Source organism: Dromaius novaehollandiae, chromosome 4 (genome assembly GCF_036370855.1).
Source record: "Dromaius novaehollandiae isolate bDroNov1 chromosome 4, bDroNov1.hap1, whole genome shotgun sequence".
In the NCBI taxonomy this organism is placed as follows: Eukaryota; Metazoa; Chordata; class Aves; order Casuariiformes; family Dromaiidae; genus Dromaius; species Dromaius novaehollandiae.
Window position 1 is genome coordinate 59,281,442 of NC_088101.1, and position 22,736 is coordinate 59,304,177.

The 22,736-nt window shown below is 36.8% G+C and overlaps 1 protein-coding gene across 3 annotated transcripts; it reads right to left on the reverse strand.

Annotated features, from left to right (window-relative positions):
* Positions 1-4,883: 4,883 nt before the first annotated feature.
* On the reverse strand, positions 4,884-21,411 carry OCIAD1 (OCIA domain containing 1). Of its 3 annotated transcripts, none has more exons than XM_064511171.1 (9): positions 21,245-21,410; positions 20,475-20,559; positions 16,707-16,760; positions 16,234-16,281; positions 14,515-14,568; positions 12,124-12,253; positions 9,742-9,950; positions 8,191-8,340; positions 4,884-5,332 (listed from the first exon to the last, which is right to left on the reverse strand). In XM_064511171.1, the coding sequence occupies exons 1-9, from the start codon at positions 21,293-21,295 to the stop codon at positions 5,295-5,297; spliced, it is 819 nt and encodes a 272-aa protein (XP_064367241.1). In that variant the 5' UTR covers positions 21,296-21,410; the 3' UTR covers positions 4,884-5,294. The 3 variants fall into 3 exon arrangements, 2 of the variants coding, with proteins under 2 accessions (XP_064367241.1, XP_064367242.1); XR_010389073.1 differs by lacking the exon at positions 4,884-5,332 and adding an exon at positions 9,031-9,191 and having other exon boundaries at positions 8,212-8,340; positions 21,245-21,411; XM_064511172.1 differs by lacking the exon at positions 14,515-14,568 and having other exon boundaries at positions 21,245-21,409.
* Positions 21,412-22,736: the final 1,325 nt, after the last annotated feature.

Consider the following 22,736-nt stretch of genomic DNA (forward strand, 5'->3'; position numbering starts at 1 on the left):
GACAGCATCATCCAGCAACTGGAAAAGCAACAACAAAAAGGTTATATACTACAGATTTTTAATTCTGAATCATTTACTTTGTATTAGATGATTGTGCAATATTTCTTTTCTATCATATATCCTGTTTTGTGTACTGCAGTATCAGATTATGAAAATAACTCATGTAAGACTTGCTTTTTAGTTTTACAAAACTATACTTCAATTAAACAGAAGACATTATGACTAGGTATTGAAACTACTTATTTCCATTCTGCAGTATTTCTTAAAGTCTCAGGGAATTTGGAATTGTTCAATTGGAAAAAACTTAGTACCGTAGTAAAATGAATAAACAAGTGGTAAGTGTTAAAACAGTACTATACAAGTAACAGAGACTAGTATTCACTAGTATTAAAGATAACAAATAGAAACGAATGCTTTAAATCATGGCTATTACTTTTCAATTCTTTAAGAATACTATTTTCATGTATTTCATATAAATAAATACAAATTATGTCTCATAGTGATTGGCATCTCCTGTCCAGCAGGTCTCTCAGTAGCTGTTAGAAGCAAGAATCAGTTTACTTTTAGTCATATCTTATAATCTGAATGGTTATACATTTCTAGTTTTACTGTACCATTTTACATTGGTTAAATAAAAATATCAGCTGCTTCATTTTCCTCATTATTTGGAAAGAATAATTAACTTCATTGTCTTCTGAAATTTGTGCCCTGGCCAAAGTCATTTATGTATGAAACTTCATGGTGTTCCTGGGTTCAGGCTTCTAAATCAGCTTCTCAAAGATGCCTCACAAAAAATTTGTCTGATGCTGGTGGTTTATGACCTGTTCTTATACTGGGCAAAGAAAACACTGGAAGTATAAAATTAGGGCCTATTTATGCCCAAAGTTGCGCTGGTTTAGCTGAACTGCTACAAACCCATATGAACAGACCTGAGGCAAGAGGTGGAAATAGCACTGAGATGCAATTTGCCCCATTCATTGCCTTGAGACCAAGACCCAAACATAATTTATTGATTTCTATAAACCATTTAAGAGGCAACCAAACCACAAAAAGTTAAGAGATATTTATACCACTAGTATCTCATGTAGCAGATTACACAGATAACTTACTCAGGCTGCAATTCGGAAAGACTGGGTTGCAAGCAAAGCTGTACTGTCAAAGGCATGAAGCAGCACAACAGCCGAGGAGCTGAGCTGCATGTCTGTGGCAGGGCAAGGGCTGAACCAGTCCTCGCTAGGGGCAACCAAATGGAAATTCCACCACGGGCAAAACAAACTACAGCTCTTTCAGCTTCCAACAAATAGTGGACAAGTGGGGATTCCTTTCTGAATCTCAAATAGGCAGGAAATTTGAGAGTTCAGTCTGGAAGAGTACATACTATTCTCCAGGCTTCCACAAATCTGTTAAAGCTTTCAGCAAGTAAATCAAAGTATTTTCATTTACACTTCTCTTTAATTGAGATGGGTTCCAGACAACTCTAACAGAAATGAATACCAGAAAAGGTCAGATTATGTTCTTTTGGGGCCTATAACCATGACCATTAATTTAGGGGAAGAGAAGATCATGTGGGACTGGGATTTTTTGGTAGAGCTTTACCAGCTGTTAAAGAGCTGCAGCACATTTACACAAACCTCTCTCTGTGCTCATACACATTAGTAACAACCGATTTTAGGACAATGCCACTAGCTCCTTTTAATTGGCTGTGCAACTGCATATTTTTAAGAGTTTTAAGAATTCACGAAAGCAGTCACTGTAAAGCTTTTTTAGAAATTTAATAGCTAAGCATTCACCTTCAATTGCTGGTGTCTGAACTAAGGTGTAAGTTAACTTTTTATGCAATTAAAATTTATTTGTGGGGGAATAAGAGTAATTAGCTTTATAATAAATATGAATAATTGAGTTAGTTCACATTTATAACACACAGATATGATGGCCCATAGGACAACAACTCTTTTAGTGCTTTTCTAATTTTTAATGCTTTGTTGTTAAGTCAGATCATCCAATGGGAAATAAAAACAGTAATCCAAAGTGAAATTCTTACTCTGATCTCTGAAGAGTAGTGTGACATGTATTTAAGCAAAACAGCTGGCTTGGTTAATGAATTAAGAAAAATATGTTGTGGGTCAGCTGGACATATATTTAAACATAAAACAAAAGGGTCCATGCTTTCTCCACACATTCACCATTCTTCCTTGTTCTTTATATACAGACGCTTTGTTTTTAGTGACAATAACCCTCCCGTCAGCTTGAAGCCACTCAGATTCACTTTGGAGAAGAACCCAAACGGTAATAAGGGCAGTATAAATAGGGAAGCTGTGTAACAGGGTAGGTGCTACATCACGAGACAGAAGAAAACAAGGTGGTACCAACAGACGTGTGCTGGAAAGGGGAATGAAGAAGCCTGAACTCCCACAGCTGTCTAGAGAAGCAGAGGTTCAACCCATGCTTTGCCAAACAACAAACTCAGAGTGCTTTGACAAAATATTAGTTTTCAATACACCATCAGATTAACAGCTATAATCAAAAAAACTCCCATATTTAATGCTTATTAAGCATGTCACGTGAAGCCAAACAATTTGAACTGATCAATTGTAAACCCAACTTGTTCCTAAATAAGAAAAAACATATATCCTCTCTTAAAGATACTAAGTAGATGTACCAGAATAAAAGCATTATACTTACCTTAGAATTCTTAGGCACACACTATATAAGTTATCTTAAGCACAGACAGTAAGACTTTAAAACAGCATTCATTACATATGTGCCATTTATTTTTTCCATTAAGAAAAAATTCTAATACAGTTTATATAAAGTGTGGCATTTGCCCACCTAAAAGATTAATTTGAGGCAAGATGCTTTGAAGCAAGTCTTATTTTCAGGTTGTGGGCTTCTGATAATCATATGAACTTTTTGCGAGAAGATTGCCAGAATACAAAATGAGCATTCTCTAAACATTATAGTTTGCCAGGGCTAGGCCTAACATTCATGAAATAGGTATTATCTTTTCAGTAAGTAAATGGCAAAGGGTTAAATCCCATCTGCCATCTGTGGCTGTTCTACACTAGATGGTCCACAGTCATTATCCTATGAGACACATGTGCACACAAATAGCTACTAGTACACTGAGACAGACACGATATGTACAAAGACAGTGTGGATTCAATGTGCAGCACAGCAAAGGCCCAGAGATTTGGAGCAGAAGCAAGAACGTAAGGCCTTCAACCTGACCCATGATTCTAGTATATTATTAAGTACTTGATGATATGTAAGTAAGTTTGCTGGCACAATAGTAATTTTCCCAGTGAACGCAGAGAAAAACAGAGAGAGTGTCATGTTTCTGTGGAGTGTCCACACTGCAGAGGTATTTATGTTAATCTGTATAGTCAACTCCTGAAACAATCATTCCTTTACATAAATAAAAATAAACAACTTGTAGTATAAACATACACTAAGATTCCTGAGTCACACAAGTGAAAGTTATTATATCCTTATATTCTTGTACCCAAACAAATCCAGTATTATTCAAAATCCTCACGAATGAGAAAAAGAGACACATTTTCATTGGCAAGCTTATTGTTCAATAGTTTGTGTCTTCTACTGTTACTAAAATAGCTTTTCCCTTAATACCGCAAGCTTATTCCTAGGTTTTCACACTTGGACACTTTTCATTCATCCAAAATTTTCATTCATTGAACAGAAAAAGCGTTTCTTCTCTTTGTAGATGGGGGAAAAAAAGCTATAGCCATCTGCTCCAGTTTTGTCATCTAAATCTTCTGTCTCCTGTTATTTGCATAGCTCACAACTAAGAAACTTCATGAATATTTTCATGATAAATCTAACCAGCTTTTGAATAGTGCATGAAAAAAAAAATCAGCAATATAATTCTGTCAAACTTCCTGTACTTTCACGGCTCTCCCCTTATAACCCTAAGAAGTGTTTGCTTTGAGATAAATTGTTGATGCAACTTCAAGATTATCTAATTAGCACACTGCTTTTCAGAAGATGCAGCTCTTCCAAAAGTAGTCTTCCTATCTTGATGATTAGAAAGACTATTGGCTCTCTACGCATTCTCATCTTCTCCCCATTTTTTCCTCATTTCAGGCAATTGCTCTGCACCCACACAAAATAATCCTCTCATTCATGCTGCTCTGTCACTAGTCCACTAAATCAATATGATCTGCAAGAATTTTCTTCTTGGTAGATTAAGTTATTTTTCATCTCTAATAAAGATGCTATTAACTTCCATCATTTTTCACTCACTTATAGCCAAAAAGCCAAAATAAATACAATGCTGTGAGATCAAACAGCAGCTCAGAATTTTAGCTGGAAGATTAGAATACCTCTGTATTAACGGAAGAAAATACAGTATTATTTTGATCAGGATAGATTATGCAAACATTATAAAAACTTCAGTACAATGTTGCCAATGTAACTCTTTTCTGATAAGCAAACCTAATGCAATATTCCATTGACCAGGATCTTCTCCCACAGAAACAGTCTCAAACCCATCTTTTTTGTCATGACATGCACAAACTGAGAAATAAGGCTAATCCCACAATGATTAAGTCAAGATGCCAAAGTCTTGTCAAAGTTTGACAGGCTTAACCTTCTGCGCTTAAATGGATGTATTTTAAATATGTGCTTTTTCATGAATTCAATTAGTTTCTTCTTAAATGACTGTCTTAGGAGATCCAGTGCAGGCAAGTCAGAATATTCATCTAAAAATATAGCTGCCACCCTGAAACATTTCCACTTATGTGTTTTGCTAGGTTCCTCAACCCTTTTGCCCTGAGTAAATTCAATACTATTCCAAATTTTACTAACTATAATATTCCAAATTGAGATTTCCAACACATCACTTTCAGACAAAACAAAGTGAGAGATTAGTTCTACAGGTAACTTTTAATGCAAGCCTTGAAAATTTGAGAAGATTCTGATATTTTCCCTCCCTAGTACATCTCTGGTTGCATTTATTTACATACATTTTATCTTTCTCTATACAATTATAACATTAGTTATTGCTAGTTACCCTTCTCATTCTTCTTAAGCAACAGCACAAACAGTTTAAAACCATGACACTTCACATTAGCCTGGCTTCCCCCTTATGCAAAATTACACAATATTAAACCTAAATACATCTTTTTTAATCTTCCAACAAGTCAGGATTTTCTTCTCATTTATTAAAACTGTAACTGTGTTTGGCAGAACACACCAGAAGTGCAGATATTTGGGACTAACATAGATGAAGCTCAAGTTAGCTGACAGATGATTTTCTTCAGTTCTTTGTTCAGTTCTTACTCATCCCAGGTATCTCCATATTTATTTACTTTAACTAGAGAAAAGAAAAAACAGCAGTTGCAGATGAAATAGTTTAAATGCAAAAGTTTTTTTTTAATACAGCACTGAAAACTACAATGAAATGCATTATCATTTAAAGCAGCAAGTGGGGAGACTGTCAGTCACAGCACAATACACATCTAATTAAAGCTACTTTCAATAAATGGGGAATGGAATGAGCTTGTTATTCATTATTCTTTATTGAATTAGTATTCACTCAAAAGGCCTACAGTGCTAATTCCTGCCCTACAGAATTTGTAATTACTTTGAAATAAACGCAACACGTGGATGAAACAGACAATTGGAGGAAACAGGCAAAGAATGTTACGATAAATATGTGACTACATAATCTAGTTACGTGCACAATTGGATGGATTCAGAATAGTTAAAAACGCATTCAAACACAAACAAAAAAATCAGTAGTCCCTACAAGGAAACTTCTCAGCCACTATTATTTGGCAGCTTCCTTTAGTATAGGAGTGAGTCAGAGAAGAAAAAAACAGGGTATTGGTCTTATTGACTTATTCAGAAGCATGTCACATTTAATTCAACAATGACCAGACAGTGAAAAGATGCTTACTTGAAAGTGAAATGGAAAGTAGACTATAAGTGACTGCCATCCCTAACAGTAGAGAATGGATCTGTATGACACAGCAAAAATGCTTGCACTAGTCAGCCACCCTTTTACAAATCTAATTGCAGTTTAAATTATTAATAAACCCAACTCTTCATTATCTACCTACAGCAGAACCAGTGGAATGGAACAGAATGTATGGTTCTTGTTTCAGTGAGATGTCAACAAACTCAGCTTAATGCACTGAAGAATCTATTTTAAGCTGGTTGATGTTGCAGTGAAGCACCATGAGAAGCTCTCTCAAAGTATGACTTGACTTGCATTTCCATCAACAGTGGCAGCTTAGCAGGCTGTACTACCTGCAGTCATTCCCTGAGAAATGGTTATGTTTTGGAAATTCCAGTTCACTATGCAGATGCACAAACTTGTACTGTCACAATGGAGGGAATCAGGCATGTGCAGCTAGAAGTCAGGGACTGCTTAAAACTGGCTTAAACAGTTAGATTGGGTTAGTTCTCCCTTACTCCCTTGCAATGGAGGACAGAAACCACCATCTCCTATTTGCTAGTCATGTTCCTACGACAGACAGATGAAGGGTGAACAAAGAGGTAAGGATTCATTTTCTGTGTACAGGTTTATAAAAGCTATCATGTCCAATATGGACAGGAAGCTAGATTAGAAATTATCAGGCAGCATCAGTAGAATCCCTTAACTGCAAATTTAAAAAAATGCATTTCTGAATTATTGTATTCCATTGTTCTTTTTCTCCTAAAAGTAAAACCAACTACTCTTAAAAATTCGTTTTACAAAACTCAGTGCACTATTTAATACACTTTTATCTTCAAAGTCTGACTAGAACCAAACAGCACACAGGAACATAATAGAGAGAATGTAACATTTAATTATATTTACTATAAAAGACTTCAAATATCTAAAAATTAAATAATGAATGCATGCTCTCATTTCATAGCCACAACATTTGCCATGGAATTTGGCAAGGAATGCAGAATGATGCTTTAGAGTAAGATTTCTGTGTTTGGTTTTCAAGTAGCATTTCTAGGCTTTCTATTTGTGAAGACATATTCAAAAAGAAAATGCTGTGCAAATTAATGAAGCATCAGCTGACTGAATCTAGAAACAACCTGAAGCTACAGCTTCAATAATTTCTGAATGTCTCATTTACTATACTGACACAATAGAAAAGAAAGTCTTCTATTCTTGAAAAAACAGATTTAAGTCATTACCCAAAAATTGCTCATACTTTTTATTTCAAGACCATGTAGATGTGTCCAAAGACAGATGATCCAGAAGAAGTATTTCTCAGGGATGGAATAGATTTGCATTCGTAAGCAACGCTGTTCCAAAGTTCACCACTGCTGCTTCAGACCTTTTTGTTTTTTATATAATTGTTTATATTAACATGTCTAATAGAAAACCTCATCTATTGCTATAAATCTTGTTGCATTGTGAGTAGATCGGGCACTAAATACAAACCCCAACAATTCAACTGACTAGTCCAGTAGTGTGTCAAACAGTAATACAGTCCTCTTAATAGTAAGTTTTTCATAGGTGTCACACTAAATACAACAGTTCTAGAAAAAATAATTATGAATTGCTATTAGGACTTCTTTTTAAGCACTTTTTCAAAAAGGTGGCTGAATGGCACCTTATTCTTCAGAACAGTGCATTCTTATTTTGCTGTGCAAAGTTTTGTTTTTCCATTGTAAAAACAAATCTCCATATTACTGCCAATCCTGTTTCCTTCCTTCGAGTTTTAATGTAGGATAATGAACTTCTGCAAACAATGCCACTATAGAAATCCCCTAATTCCACATGAAACAATTCTTAAGAATAAATAACGCCCCTTTCAAAACCATCAACTATGTATTCTATTTTGAGAGAACAATGCTATCTAAAACATACAGCCCCTTCCACAGCTAAAACTCTTCAGGAGAGCTCTGAGCTCAGAGTTCTTTGTTAGAAGAGGTTGCTCGGTATATTCACAAATTAAGAATCATGAGATTTTTAGAGTTTGGCACCGAGCTATGTGGCTGTAGAAGAGGAACTGTAATTTACTACCAGAAGATCAATGTTTCTGAAAAAGAAAATTAATTTGAAATATGAAACTATAAACCATATCGCATATCAGCTACTTGCTGATGCCATAACGATAAACTGGCTAAAGGGTAAGCAAGATCAAGTGTAAGAGTTATAATCTATTTTTAGCATTACTACTAATATTTGAATTTACTATATATTGCAGTAAATCAGCACATTACCTTCCTTAACTGGCTTTTCCTGTGAAAACTTGCTTGGAGTTTCTGCCTTTGGTGGTAACATTACCTCATATGTCTCTCTGTGTTTATTTCTTAATTCTTCATATGAGATGCCCTTTTTTTTACGGTTTTCTTCTGGAATTGGAGCAGGATCTGAAAACAAAAAATACACTAAGATACCAGAAAGGGCATCACACACCAAAACTTGATTATAACATCAGGTTGCCATACTTTTTCTAGAATGTCAATTAATTATAGCTCAATGCAAAAAAAAAAAAAAAAAAAAAAGGAGCACGACAGACACACGCCTAAATAGCAACTGAGAATGTATGTGGCTTTTAATTCGTCCACCCCTTTCATCCTTCTCATTTTGTCAAACTGCTTTAGAAGATGAGCAGTGAAATCCTTTTCCTGATTTCACCCAGTAGGGAGTCTAACAATAACATGGTAGTAACTGCTGGATAAAATAGTTCTGGGTATTTGAGTAAAATTAGTGACACATACATTTGATATATTTATAATTTCTGAAAAGAAATTTACCTAAATCTCAAGGGTCTGCATGCAAGCTGTAAGTTCTGCAATCAGAGAACAATTAGGACTACATCTGTCATGTGATAAACATTTATGCTTCTATTTGAGTTGATAACGCAGAATCTTCATTCTATAATTAAGGCTGTACCAACTATTGTGATGAAGCATAACCACACTTTCCTTGACACATTTTTATCTGATACTTTAAACAACTAAAAACAAGTTGAGTGAATAGGCTTTTTTTGAAATTAAAATGCTTTCCACAGAGGAGTTAAAAAAAAAAAAAGATCAAACAAATCCAAAATACGTAACTCTGCATTTAACAGTAACTTCCTCCTTTGGGTACCATACAAGATCTGAATTCAGGATCAAGTGTTTCCACTGTAATAGCTGAAGATAGAGTTCATATGGGAGTGGAACAGCTGCACAGAACAGTACTTTAAAAACAGTTCAGTTCTCAGTGAGATAATCAGCTGTTGCAGGAGAGAACACAATATACATTCAGTTCTCAGAAGATGTAAACATTTGTTATGTTATAAAAAAACATTTAATGTCATTGAATTAAAGTAGCATACAGTTACAGCATCACCACTGGTAAAAATGAAATAATCTCTGAAATGATAGTAGACAAAAAATAGAGACTATGGTTTATTTAGTAGTGAGAAGGATGACCTATTCACCTTCATTTCAAACAAAAAGAACTTGAAGTCAAGGTGAATTCTTTTGTAGGTTTAATTTCAAAACAGATTAAACCTTGCTAATTTATAATCTTTACTTGCAATTAGAGCTACAAAAACAAGAGAGAAAAAATGCATTTAATTTAGGCGTTAGAACAGAAAATAATGCAGACATTTACCTTCTGTGTCAATACAGTTCTGGGAACTTCGAGTGTTTCATTCCAAACAACTATAGTGTACAAAGCTTGTTTGCAAGGGTTGCAAATATGTATTTTAAAGAGATGCATCTGAGAAAAAGGCAAGAATTACTACACTACAAACTGCTAAATATTAAGCCAAACCACACCTTGAACAGTGTAATCAGTAATTCCTGTAGGTGAAGATTCATTCAGGGAAGCACTGAATGGAACAGGTTCATAACTAGAGAGAGCTCTATCTGTTGAACTGTAATCATCTGAATAGCTAGAAGAAAGTGGAGACCCAGGTCTTTGAGAAGAAGATTCAGTAAATGACTGAGAAGGTATGTCTGAAAACTCAGATTTCCGACTAGAACGGCTGAAAAAAGAAAAAACATAAAATATTAAATATAGAAATACTAAAGTTAAACATGGAACTATAAGAATAGTATCGTGTCCAGTTCAAGAATGTATTCTTTTTAACAGTTTAATTCTATTAGTTTCCAACAATATGAATTGACTTTTTTACATTGCAGAGATTTGTATAGTACCTTCCCCAGAACTCTTTCCTTCCTCCCAAAAGCTTAACTCATACCTGAAAACCTCCAGGACAAAAGACAAAGTATTTTGCACATTACAAGACAAAAATGACAATCCCCTCCCCCAGGGATTCTTCACATAGACAAAACACACCAGATAAATAGTACAGGGTGTGTCCATATAACTACTGGTAGCACGAAAAATTTTTCTGAAGGCCTTCTAATGAAGGGTTATAAATTGCAACTTCTTCCAAAGAAGCTGCTGTGACTGATCAACACCAAAACAGGAGGGAAGGAGAGAGAGAGCAAAGACCTATACTAAGGAAATTAAATTATGAACGTTTCTTGAGCTGTTGAATTACTTTTTCCATCAGAAACATTAATGAGTTTTCTCTTGAGAGAGAAAGATAAGATCATACAAAGAATACTATGGAAACAGATAAAACAATCACTACATACTTGGAAGGGCCCTGCAAACTACTACATAAGAAAATGTCTGTCTCTTAATCAGCCCCAAGAATGCTATCCACTTAGTGCCTTTGGAATGCCTCTAGCATCTTTTTTCATTTTTCACTTTAAATTTCTGCTTCCCTGTACTTTATTTAGCTTTGTAAGAAAAACATTTGGCATTACTCTTTAGTTTTATCTGTTTTAATGTACTCAATAAATAAGCCATTTTGTTGCCTCAATTATATTTTTAAAGTACATGCAAACATATTTTTAATGACTATCTAATCCTTTAGCTCCCTATTTTCAACTGCAAACCAGAGTTACCAAAACATATTAATTAGCAGGTGTATAATGATCATGAAAATGTAACGACTTCTATTGCTGGCTTAAAAGGGTAGCACATATGGACAATAATGCAATTTGAACAAATTTGAATTAATCAGTCAACCAGAACAAAAAACAATGTCATTTAGAAAATAAAATATATTTTGCAGATACAAAAGAATGAGCCATCAAAACTTGGAGGGACTTAATGGTGTAGCAGATGATTGCATTTAAATAGGTTATCACCTAAAGTCAACACAGGTAATGATCACAAGAAGTTCTTACTAAAAACTGAGGGGAGGGAGAGACATGTCCACCTTCAAATCCACTGAGTTTATACACTAAGCATATAAAGTAGTAGTTATTAAAATTGTTTGGCGCTATAAAAATTCAAATATTGTAGTATAAAGGTGAACCTGCATACAGAACTTTTTTAAGTCCCAATTTATAAAGTAATGAAGAATGTAATCAAGTTCTGCATAAATATTTAATAAATTTTAGCACATATACAGCAGGACTACTACTCAGTACCCAAAGACTATTCTACCAGTTGTGAATCAAGGGTTTAAGTCAGAGATATTCCAAAGTAATTCACAATTAAAAACCACTCCTAAGTAGAAAACATTCTGGAACAAAACAGGAAATAGTTTTAAGAACTTGATGAGTTTCTCATATGTACAGCATAATGCCATTACAGATGTAAAGGATTTAAACAAACAGCAGTAAGTTTGACCACCATGCTTCTTCCTGCACTGATATTGTTTACTGAGTTCTTTCCTTTGATAAACACTGAAATCATTTCCACCCTCTTCCTACTGCAATCAAACAAAGCTATGGGAAAAACTTCCAGAAAGTAACTCTATTTTATTTCAGTTAACTTAGTTTACTTTTAAACTGAAGAGGCTACCTCTGATGTCACATTATTGTAAGCACATTCCACATGAAATTAACATCTTAATTTACACGTGACACATTTTCGTGAGTAAAATGCTTCTTGTTCTACTCAACAAAATAAACAGTTGTATGTAAAGAGCTCAAGATATGTATTTTGTAGCCAGTCAATTGATAAAGACAAGACACCTTCTGAAAGTGGTATGTCTGGGGGAGGTAGGGGGAAGCGGGAAGGGGCAGCTCTCAAGACCTTTGAAAGCTGCATATGTAGCCTTGATCTCTGTTAGTGTCTTTAAAATGTCTTATTCTAGAAGTTTTTTCAAATTTAAAAGAGGATTAAATTCTTACTTATGCGAACTATGTCTCTGAGCTTGTCGTAGAACATCTCCTATTGGGGAATCTTTCAGTTTCTTAAATTTCTCACTACAGATTGGCAAGTAGGATATCTTTCCAGCCAGGTATCCACACGTTCCAGCAACTTTTTTAAAAGAAAGAAAAGATTATTTTATATGCTGCATCGTAACATTCAACATAGTTTTAAAATCATAACTTTAAATATATTATATAATATCGTGAACAAAAGAAAAAATCAGTTTAAAACAAAAATGCAGCAATGTTCTCTTTGCTGCTTTTGCTCACAAAGGGTACTAAGAATAAATGTAACAGTTGAAGAAGACATACTGCAGTGATTTAGACATGACATGAGCATCATATGATATCAACTATTACTTGATGAACCAAAAGTGACAAAAAAATTCCAACTAATTTCCCCCAAGATCCAGAAATAATGAACAATTTACTATCAGAGAAGATAAAATGGTTGGGAATAAACATAGGATGGAAATTCTGAGATACTAATTCATCAGAATAGTCAGATTCTGAAAAGGCTTTCACTAGTGGGAAGAGAAGCCTAAATAATTTTAAGATTAGGCCCAGTATCTTCTGAGAATATATGATATGATATGTGATATGATATGGCTGTCTGTTCAACTGAATTTGCTCAACCCCTGCAGTCTTAAGTGCTTTCAATTAGTGGATGAAATATTTTGGTCTGCTAGGCAGGACATTAAACTAAATGGGTTCTTTCTGCACTTAAAGCTGATGATGTCCATCACTTGGCTCCTTAATTTTTTAATGGGCCTAACTGAGTATGAAGGAGCACAAAGGATTCAATGGCAATCAACAGAAGTTTTGTTGTTGACTTTATAGGAAAAAGAACTTGATCCTTATTCCACATGCAAGGAGTATTTTTTAAAAATAAAGATTCTCAATCATTTTTTAGCCAGGAAAGAGTTAGTTACCACTAACATTAATTCTCTGAGATCTTCACACTGTAGATGGCATCATGGACCACTGTACCAATGAGACTGATACTGGAATAGTGATTCCTGTTCTAACATCCTTATTTTCAAAAGGATGTTAAAAATCCTTTTCCAAGGGAAAGGAAAAGAACAGCGACAAGTTTAGAAGTGAGAAATGTAAGGGTATAGTTGTTTAGTAGATCAAAAAAATTGAGATACCTTGGAGTGTATAAACACCTGCAGATAGAAAAACTATACACCCCTGAAAGGCTAAAGAGAAAAAAAGCCCAACAAGAATTCAAATGACATATCTAGCAAAAAAGTTAAGCAGTGAAGGTCATAACCATTGGTATAAATCACAAAGAGAAGGTCTCCTTCTCTTGAGATCTCCCAGTCAAGACATGTGGAAGCATCTCTCTGGAAGATGTTTGAAGATGTTTCAACCAAAGTAAGCACTAAGCAGTTATTGACTAAATTACTTGGTTTCCCTTATTACGGAAGTAACAGCCAGGTAACACAAATTTTCCAGGTTAGTATGGTAAATTATGGTATCATTGCTTTCATCTTCTGTATTTACTGTGGTAAGACTTTAGAGAAACTAATGAGAGGGAGACAAAGGAGGCTAACATAAAGTAGGCCATACAGATCTTATGCTTCTTTGGCAAGATGGATGGAGATCCAACAGCTCAATTGCTATGTTGAACGGGATGCCATCAGCATAGTAAATCATTCACAGGCTAACTAGAGGTTCTGTCAGTGCCTAGGAGACTATGGAGAAAAAGTCATTAATAATTTCAACAGGCACAAGAACACCCTGGAACCTGAAAACTACCCAGAAAATGAACCACCTGCCAACTTCTTCCAGATATAGCCAAAAGGGGAAAAGTAGAGAAAGATGCAAGATAGAGACTATAAAAACAAAAACACCAACAAAACCTGACTCAGCTACAGTTGTTAGATATAAAAGACCTATCACTGTAATCGGGCATGGATATTATTCAGAATAAGTGCATCTGCCAACACCAAGAGACACACGCCATTATCAAAGGCAGACTATTGTAATCGATGGATGCAGCAGAAATATGCTCAGATCAGTGACACCAGAAAAGCAAGAACTGACTCAAAAATAAGACTTCTGTTCTTGTTTAACATTATCTAAGTATGAACTTGCAGCAGTACCTGGAACTGGATATGCTCTTCTTTCAGAACTTCGCGGGGGGCAGGGTGCGTGGGGAAATGCCCTTCCTTTAAAAGCACACTTTCCCGCAGCGGGAATGTGCGATTAAATTATGAGACATGATTTGGACCTGTAAACTATGCTCCTGACAATACTTTTCAGGAAGATACTTCAGACAGTCACTGCATCTGACCTAAACAATATGAGGATGAAACTAAAACTGCTTAACTCAGGTCTTTTAGACTCCATTTTAAAACTTACGTCCCAGAAAAATTCCAGTATTGAAATGGTTCATAAATAACATGAAGTTACCTACTGAAAAAGAACCAAAACAAAAACACTTTAGGGAAAGCTCTTTTAGTACAAAATCAAAGTCCAGATGCCCACCAGTATACATTGAAAGAGTGAAACCAGAAGTGATTGGGATTATACTGTTTATAACCCTAACATCAAGAATAGTGTGTCTCATCCAATTGGCAATTATTTTTTCCCTTGGTTTCAAAACGTAGTTGTATTAAGTAGGGGCAATGTGGCCCTTAAATAGAAATGCGCAGATGTGAAAGAAATAGCAATTCTATTACTTATTATAATGTTTTCTGTGATAATATTGTTCTGTGTTCAAAAAGAAAAAAAACAAGTAGAATTTACCATAAACGAAAGGCAGTCTTAGCCTCTCTCATTCATTTATCTGCTTAAACAGTACTTCCTTCACCACAAATCATGCATTTTGCCCTCCTCCCACTGAAGCAAACTGTAACAGTAATTGGCTCCATCTGCACAGATTGGCAAGATGGCAACTTCCCGTTTTACTATCATGTATTACATTGGACAGGTTAATTTATTAATTTGTTTTTTTGATTACACTGAATCCAAAATCCTTCACATGAAATTACAGTTTTCCTATAATTGTGCATGCACAGTATCCAGGAAAAAAAAAAGATATTAAAATAGCCTGAATGGGACAAGACACATGAATAATGACCTTCAAATTAGGAAGGGAGGGGTGGGTGTACTCTGGCAAAGTCCTTTAGGCAGACTTCACTGCAGCAGCAGTATGCTGTTCTAGTATTTTAGGAGATATCATTTAGACTTACGAACTTTTAAAGAACATTGAGTAATTATATAAGCCAGACCAAGCAGAAATATTAAACAGATATTACCAACTGAAAAATATAATCACTTTCAAAGAAAAGTTAGTTTCAGACAGCAGCATCACAAGTCACTAATGTTTATAGTTCAGGAACTACTGAGAAAAAAAGAAAACATCATAATAAGTGTTTGTTTCTTCCCTCCTACAGCACAAGTTTTACACAGCAGAGGATAATAGAGAAGATATATTAAAGAAGCATTTTCCTTTACCCATTTTCAGTTATAACGAACTGAGGAAATGCTTTAATACCAATAGGTTACAACATTCCTAATGAGTGTGATTTTATTTCTGACAATGCTTAGTTTCACCTTTAAGCTCTGTCACACAGAAACAGTTATCCCTGACAGACTGTTACGAAATGGAAAAAAAATTAAAGCAAACTTTCACAGTACCTATTTATAATGCTCTTATCGTAAATACCTACGTTATGGTTGTCGAGAGTATTTCAAATCTTACAATTTTATACAAAGCCTACGAACAAAACTTGTGCAAAATCTCCTGCAAAATTTGAAGATAAATAACATGCTCTACCTCTTGATATCGCGTAAGTTCTTGCAATATGAGATGTGGTAGTTAATACTCATAGATAAAGAAGAAGTTGCTGACTATCAGAGTTAATCCTATTTAGAGAGAATCAACATCAGGAAGCTGAAATTTATTCTGAATATATCAGATCATACAGTTCTACCTTCAAGTACAGTTGCAGCAATATAAGGATATGTGATCCCAGTGTTATTAGCCAATTAGTTTCATGGGAATTATATCTGTGTAATAGATTCCACAGCCTAAATCATAAATGCAAGATGAACTAATACATAGCTTTTACTTACATGCAACTTTAGTAAGAGAACCAAATCTTGAATTATCTCTTAGAACACCTGAAAATGAGGAATCAAAGTAATTAGTAGTAAGTTATTAACAATGAAGCTGAAAGAACATTAACTTTTCATATGAATGTCAGTTATTTTTTGCAAAACACTGAGGTAATAGCTTACTGTTTTACACTTTACAGCAAATTCAAGAAAACTGATCATCTAAATTTTTCTAATTTTATGGGAAAATTAAGGATTACTAAGATCTTTAGTCATGTAAGATCTTTAATCATAACACACAGTATGAATATCACATACTGTAGAATAATTGTTTCATAATCTCTGAGATATTGTATTTGTCAAATAATATAAAATGACCAAGAATTTCAATTTTAAGTTAAAGTTTTACTCTTCCCTTAGTTTCAGGAATTACAAAGTCAGGTAAATGAAGTCTGAATTTCCAAATAAACCCAAGTATGTTTACACTTTACCTTTCCTAATTAAGAGACTAGTGGCAAGCATGCTCACTGCAGCCAAAGGAAAAGCTGTGAAGAAGAAAAAAAAAGTAGCTTAAAAATAAAATTTTCAGTATTTTCAACTCTATTTAACTAAACACAAAATTAAATTTGAGAGTTGCTAGGTCTTATGAAGACCATTTGTACAAGTATGCGTATGTATAATAAGCTGCATAAATTATGAAACACTCTCAATTTCAGCTTTTGAGATCTACTATGCATTACGCAGTACTGGCTGACGAGTCTTCCAGTCTTCATTAGACTTCATGCTTCCTAGAATAGGAAAGCCAACAGCAGACGAGATAAAGCTCTACCAATAAGATTCCGGGTGAAGTTGACTTCTAGCTACAACTACTACAGCATAAAGATAAAGAACATCAAACCTGAGAATCATACACATTTATTCAGGACAGAAGATGCTAATGTAGAAGACAGATTAAAACAAAATCAAGCCTTTTGTTTATCAAAAATTTTTAGAGTCACTAAGAACTTTTGAATCATTCTAAGTCTTAAAAAGATAATAAATAAATTGATTAAAATTAGGTAACCTGATCAGCTTTATCTACCAGTGAAATACAGAGCAGGGCAGGTTTTTCTATAGCTTATGGACCAAACTGTACAAATTGGGGGGTAAGGAATTGGGAGGAAAATACAAGCATGAACAAAGTTACTGCCTATCACAATTTGCTTAACTGTTTGGGTCAATTTTTATCATATTGAATGACTTCAGATGGCAGGAAACATTTGAAAAGACAGCAGGAAGCATATGGGATGCTTACTTCAAGCAATGGTAATTATGGTATCAGGAAGATTAACTTTCTTTGAAACTATTCATAAGACTACCATGCCTATATGAGATAAGGAAACTGCAGTAAAGAACATGACAGTAGACTAAAATTAAAGACTTAAACATGTCATAATTAAATTACTTTTTAAGCAGGACTGAAAACGTATATTTTACAAAAAGGCTCAATGACTTTATTAACTTTACTTATGGAGAACATTTTGTGAACAGCACTAGATGCTTATAGTGTTTTGATGCCCATGATCTGCTAGATTAAGTCCATATTTTAGGCCAAATGGTATTTTTAGAATTTCTGCAACACACAGTATTAAAATATACTTCACAAACTAACAAGCTAGTTTTTTTCTTCCACAAATTCTGATGGGACTAAACCAGATTAGGAGTCCAGCTGCTGCATATTAAGGCAAACATGACTGCATGCTACTTTCAAGAAAAAGTATTGGCTCCTCAGTTCATAACCAAGATCACAGTAATTCTTCAAAATAGCTTCCAATCTATTAAAGACTAAAACCTAGATAGGTTTAGGGATTCTAGACCTAGATTTTCTGAGATACGGAATGGCACTGTTTAGATTCAAATACACAGTGCCATTCCGTATCTCAGAAAGTGTAAGCTATTCCAAAAACATCCCAAATAACTTACTGCAGAGGACTTCAAACTTTACACTGCAAGTTACATGCAAGCAATAACATTAATATTCTCTTCTAAAACCTCTGAGGTTAAAAATGATTTATAGGCCCAGCATAAATATTCTGGACATCCAAGACAGGTTACACACTGTAGTGGAAACAGATGATACAATGTGGGCATAAGAGTTACATTAAATGGTAATTAGAAATTAAAAAAAGCAATAGGAAAATGAAGATTGATCACTATAAATAATTATGAAGCATAGAAAATGGACAAAAGCACCTTAAGAAATCAGGGAATATTAATGCTTTCACTGCTACAGGTGAAAGGGACATTTGCTGCTTTAGGAAAAATAATGGAAGGCTCATAATTAAGGATTGGAATGTAATTAATTCTAGCTAACATGGTTTTATGGGGAAAAAGTCATACCAGTGCAACTTGATTTTACTTGCTAATGAGATTACAAGTGTGATAAAATTAAATTAAGTGTAACTCATGTTTTTAAGGTATTAGAATTTACATTATACAATAATGTGCTTAAAAATAGCAATACCAATAAAGCATATATTAAAATCAATTATGAAACAACTAGCCAGAATTTCTGAAATGAGAGTTGTCAATAGAAAGCCATCACAAAACAGCGAGGGTTTGCAAGAACAAATTGGCAACAACCTGAAATTTGAATAAACAAGCTGAAAACACACAAAATTGTAATAATACCTGTGAATAACAAAAATTGGCACAGTAAGAACTAGTGGTGTCAGGGCAGCCACACAGGGAGCCTATAGTGCTTTGGAAGAAGAGTTTAAACGATATGTATTTAATACAGCTAATACAACAGTATAGGTGCACGTAATGCAAAACCACGGAACAAAGACAGGAGGCCTAGAAAGCAGTGAAGGGCCTTAGGCTCTATCAGTGAGATAACAGCATAGTGAGATAACAGTACAGTACACAGCTCTTGGAAAAAAAAAAATCTTGTTGTAGCTCCCTAAAATGAAATTCGAGTGAAATTACTGAGGAAACTAATTTGGGGCTTCTAAACAAGAATACTTTCATGGTGTTTCTTCAGTCTCTGTACAAAGATGAACACCACAGTAAGTTTCCTTGGCGATCAAGGATTCACAGCAAAACACCTCAAGAAAAACAAACAACTCCCTCTTCCTGTCCTCTGTAAAGGAGATTACTCTTAAACCATAACCAATTGTAGTCTTACTGTTAACAATCCTGATTCTCTTCACTTCAGAAAATGAGGAACACAGCTAGATTTTGCCAAACAAGCTAAAGGCTTCCAAGTATTCCAGAATAAAAGTGGCAGAGAACGCAGTAGTAGAAAAGGTCAAAGATAAAGCAGACACTGGCCAACTTTGAACTGTTAGCTCAAAATCACAATGCCTTAAAAGTTGCCTCATAAACTACTGGTTGCCAGTAGAAATCAGAGTCCCCTTGTGCTAAATTTAGCAAATGAGCTGCCAAATTCTTCATCTGTTCCAAATTCTGCTGAGCCACCTATCAGCATCAGGAATAATCTACCAGCACGTGCTAAAATAGTGGATAGCAATCACATCAGAAAGCTTGAACAAGCCTTGCAACCAGGTGTATACAGAACATACATGTCTTGAACTTTTCGATTACGGAAACAAATAGTGTAATCAATTCTCAACATTTTGTACAAAAGACTATAATCTTGATATTTAAAATAAATGAAGCTGAGACACACAATATGCTATAAAAACAATTCATGTTTATTATCCTTGTATATTTAGCTGTAGTACAGAAATCATTACTGACTGCAGAATCATGTCTGGAGGATCTTGTCTGTTATTTAGAACAAAATCCCAAATGTCTGGCTATTCATGGATGCATAGATTTTCCTCTAAAAGGTGAGCTGAGTGAGTACCTGATACAGTGTTCCCTTCACAAGTTTCCAGAAATAAAGGAAACCAAATGTTAAGATATAGTAAATAATTACATTGTTAAATTATGTTATTATAACTACATTAATTATACCTATTTTCAGCTTGTTAGTAAACACAGTAGTTCAAAACATGAAGGGGTCTTGCTATAAAGCATAAGCCTTACAAAACACACTGTACTTTTTACACGATTCACATCCTGCAAACTTACAATAAACATAAATTCAACATAGATCAACAAGTAGTGGGATGCAACTTAAGAGACCATGTGATGCTCCTTAATGAACTGTCCTGATACATTGACCTGGGCCTGCCTTCTTCAATCCCTCAGATAACAACAAAAAGTAAGGGTAGAAGAAAGGCAAAATAAGTTTACCAGCAAACCAAACTTACCTCTATAGCGGGCACTCTCTTCGCCACATTCCTTGAGGAGTCGTCTTTCCTCCTCTGTTGGCACATAGGGCTTAGGTACTGAATTCTTTTATCAGGGAAATCAATAAAAAAAGAATGAGGAAAGGGAAGGTTTGGGGGGATTTTTCAATGACAAGCTTACAACTTTTGCACATCATAGTGCCTGAAGTTTCACACAGTTATATTTAAAAAGAATGGTGCCTTTTTGCCTCTAAATGTCACATGAAACACGTTGTTAGGAAAAAACTAACACTTTTTCAAAACCAACAAAAGGAGGAGAGTGGAAAAGATATCTCAAGTAAGCACAGATTCCGACTCACTCCTCTCCCCTTTCCTCAGGGAAGCCTGATGTGGGCCTTGCAACCTGCCTCCAAAAATTAACTAACTCCGACAGCTCATTAAATCCCTAGGTATTAAAGCTGCTTCCCGGTTTTAACGACGCTAAATGCTTTGTCCAGTGCTGCCCCGCCACCCCAGGAGACGCTACCGCCGGGGCGCCCGACCCCCCTACACAGCGCAGGGGAGCGTCGCGGCGATGCTACCAAATCGCCGCCCGCGGCGCCGGCCCCGAGAGGGCCCCTAGCAACGGGAAAGACCGCTCCTGCCGGAGCGCCAGGCCGAGCGCGGCAGCGAGGCCCCAAGGGCCCCGGGGCGAGGGGAGCGGAGCGGAGCGGAGCGGGCCGGGCTTCGGCCTCCCCCTCGGCAGCAACGACGCGACTTGCGCGGGCGGTGCCGCCAGCGGGCGACAGTACCTCGGCCGGGTCGCCGACCTCCCTGCCGCCGGGGCCCTGCCCGGCCTCCATGGCGGGGGCGGCAAAGCCGGGGCCGCGCCGCTCGCCGCGGCTCACCAGGACACCGGAACCTCCCGCGCCACCTTGGCCCGCCGACCCGGAAGGAGACGCGCGCCGTGCGCATGCGCGGAGCCGGCGGGGCGCTGCCGGGGGGTGAGGAGCCGCAGGGGGGGAGGGGCCACGCGAGGGGGAAATGGCGGTTGTGGCGCGGCCTCCCTTTGGCGGGATGCTGTGTGGCGTCGGCGCCACCCCTGCGCACACAGCCCCAAGCAGCCCTTCGGGTGCCAGTCCGTGCTCCTCGGCGGTGAAACGCTGCTGCCGGCGCAGCCGGCGCTGGGGCTGAGGGCTGGGTTTGCCCGTTTCCAGCCGTTTCAGCGGCCTCGCTGTTCCCTGGGTGCGAAAGTCAGACGAGGGCAATGCGACTGGCTCGAGTTAGCAGTCGGGATTCAGGGCATTAATTTCGGTAGAGAGAGTTTCCTTCCTGTGCTTTATCTGGTTTCCTGCCTACTCAAAGAGTGCCGCCCTCTAACAAGGTTGCAAGCAGGCACAGCCTTGAGCTGGGGAATCCTTCAGAGGTCATTTCTGCGTGTTTCTCTGCAAAATATTAGTAGCTGTGTTTTTGGTAACGGGTTCTTAGCGTTGTAGCAGACTCGCAATAGGGTATCACTGAGACCCTAATGTTTTTTTGTAGGTGGTAAGAAAAAGGTTTTATTTCTCCCTTGTGTAGCTTGAGCACTAGGTGTGTTACTAATAAACACCTGGGTGTTAAAGGTACATTGCCAGGATTGACCGAAGAGAAACGATGCCTATTACCCAGGCACAAATCTTAAAAGAGTTTATTTAAATTAAGAGCAAGCGAGACCCTGGGAAGCAACGCGACGAGCCTGGAAACGATGACGATTTGGTGCCTAGGATTGTGTTGGAGTGCAAGCTCCAACGCCTCCGGCTAACGCTGTTGAAATGGCAATGTTAGTGGATGACTACAGTTCATCAGAGATCAGGAAAGTCTGAGGAAAGATGTTTTTGGTTGTGTGTTGTGTGCTGCAGAGCTGTGCTGTAGGCATGCAGTGCTGCTGCTCGAGTTCAGCACACCCTGCTCTGCCTGGGCTTGCCTGGAACGCTCCGCTCCCTGACAGCTGCTCCTGCCGCAGGCTGCTGCCTCCTCACGCTGCCGTTCGTGTGAAGAGACTTAAATTGCTACTGTCTGATGACTGTACAGAAGCCTGTGCCTGAAGATAGGAAATGAAAGGTTTTAGAGGTTGAAGGTGTCTGAAATTAGTGGAGAGTGTGCCTGTGAAATGAGCACTGGGAGCACACGACGAACCTAGGGCTAAGGAGTGTGTGTGAATGAATAGGTTTGGCCGCCTAGATGGTTGGGATGCACCAGCAAGAAAGCTGTAGAGGAGTGGTGTTTTTGCATATTGGATTCTTGAAAGGAGCAGGGAGGATAGAA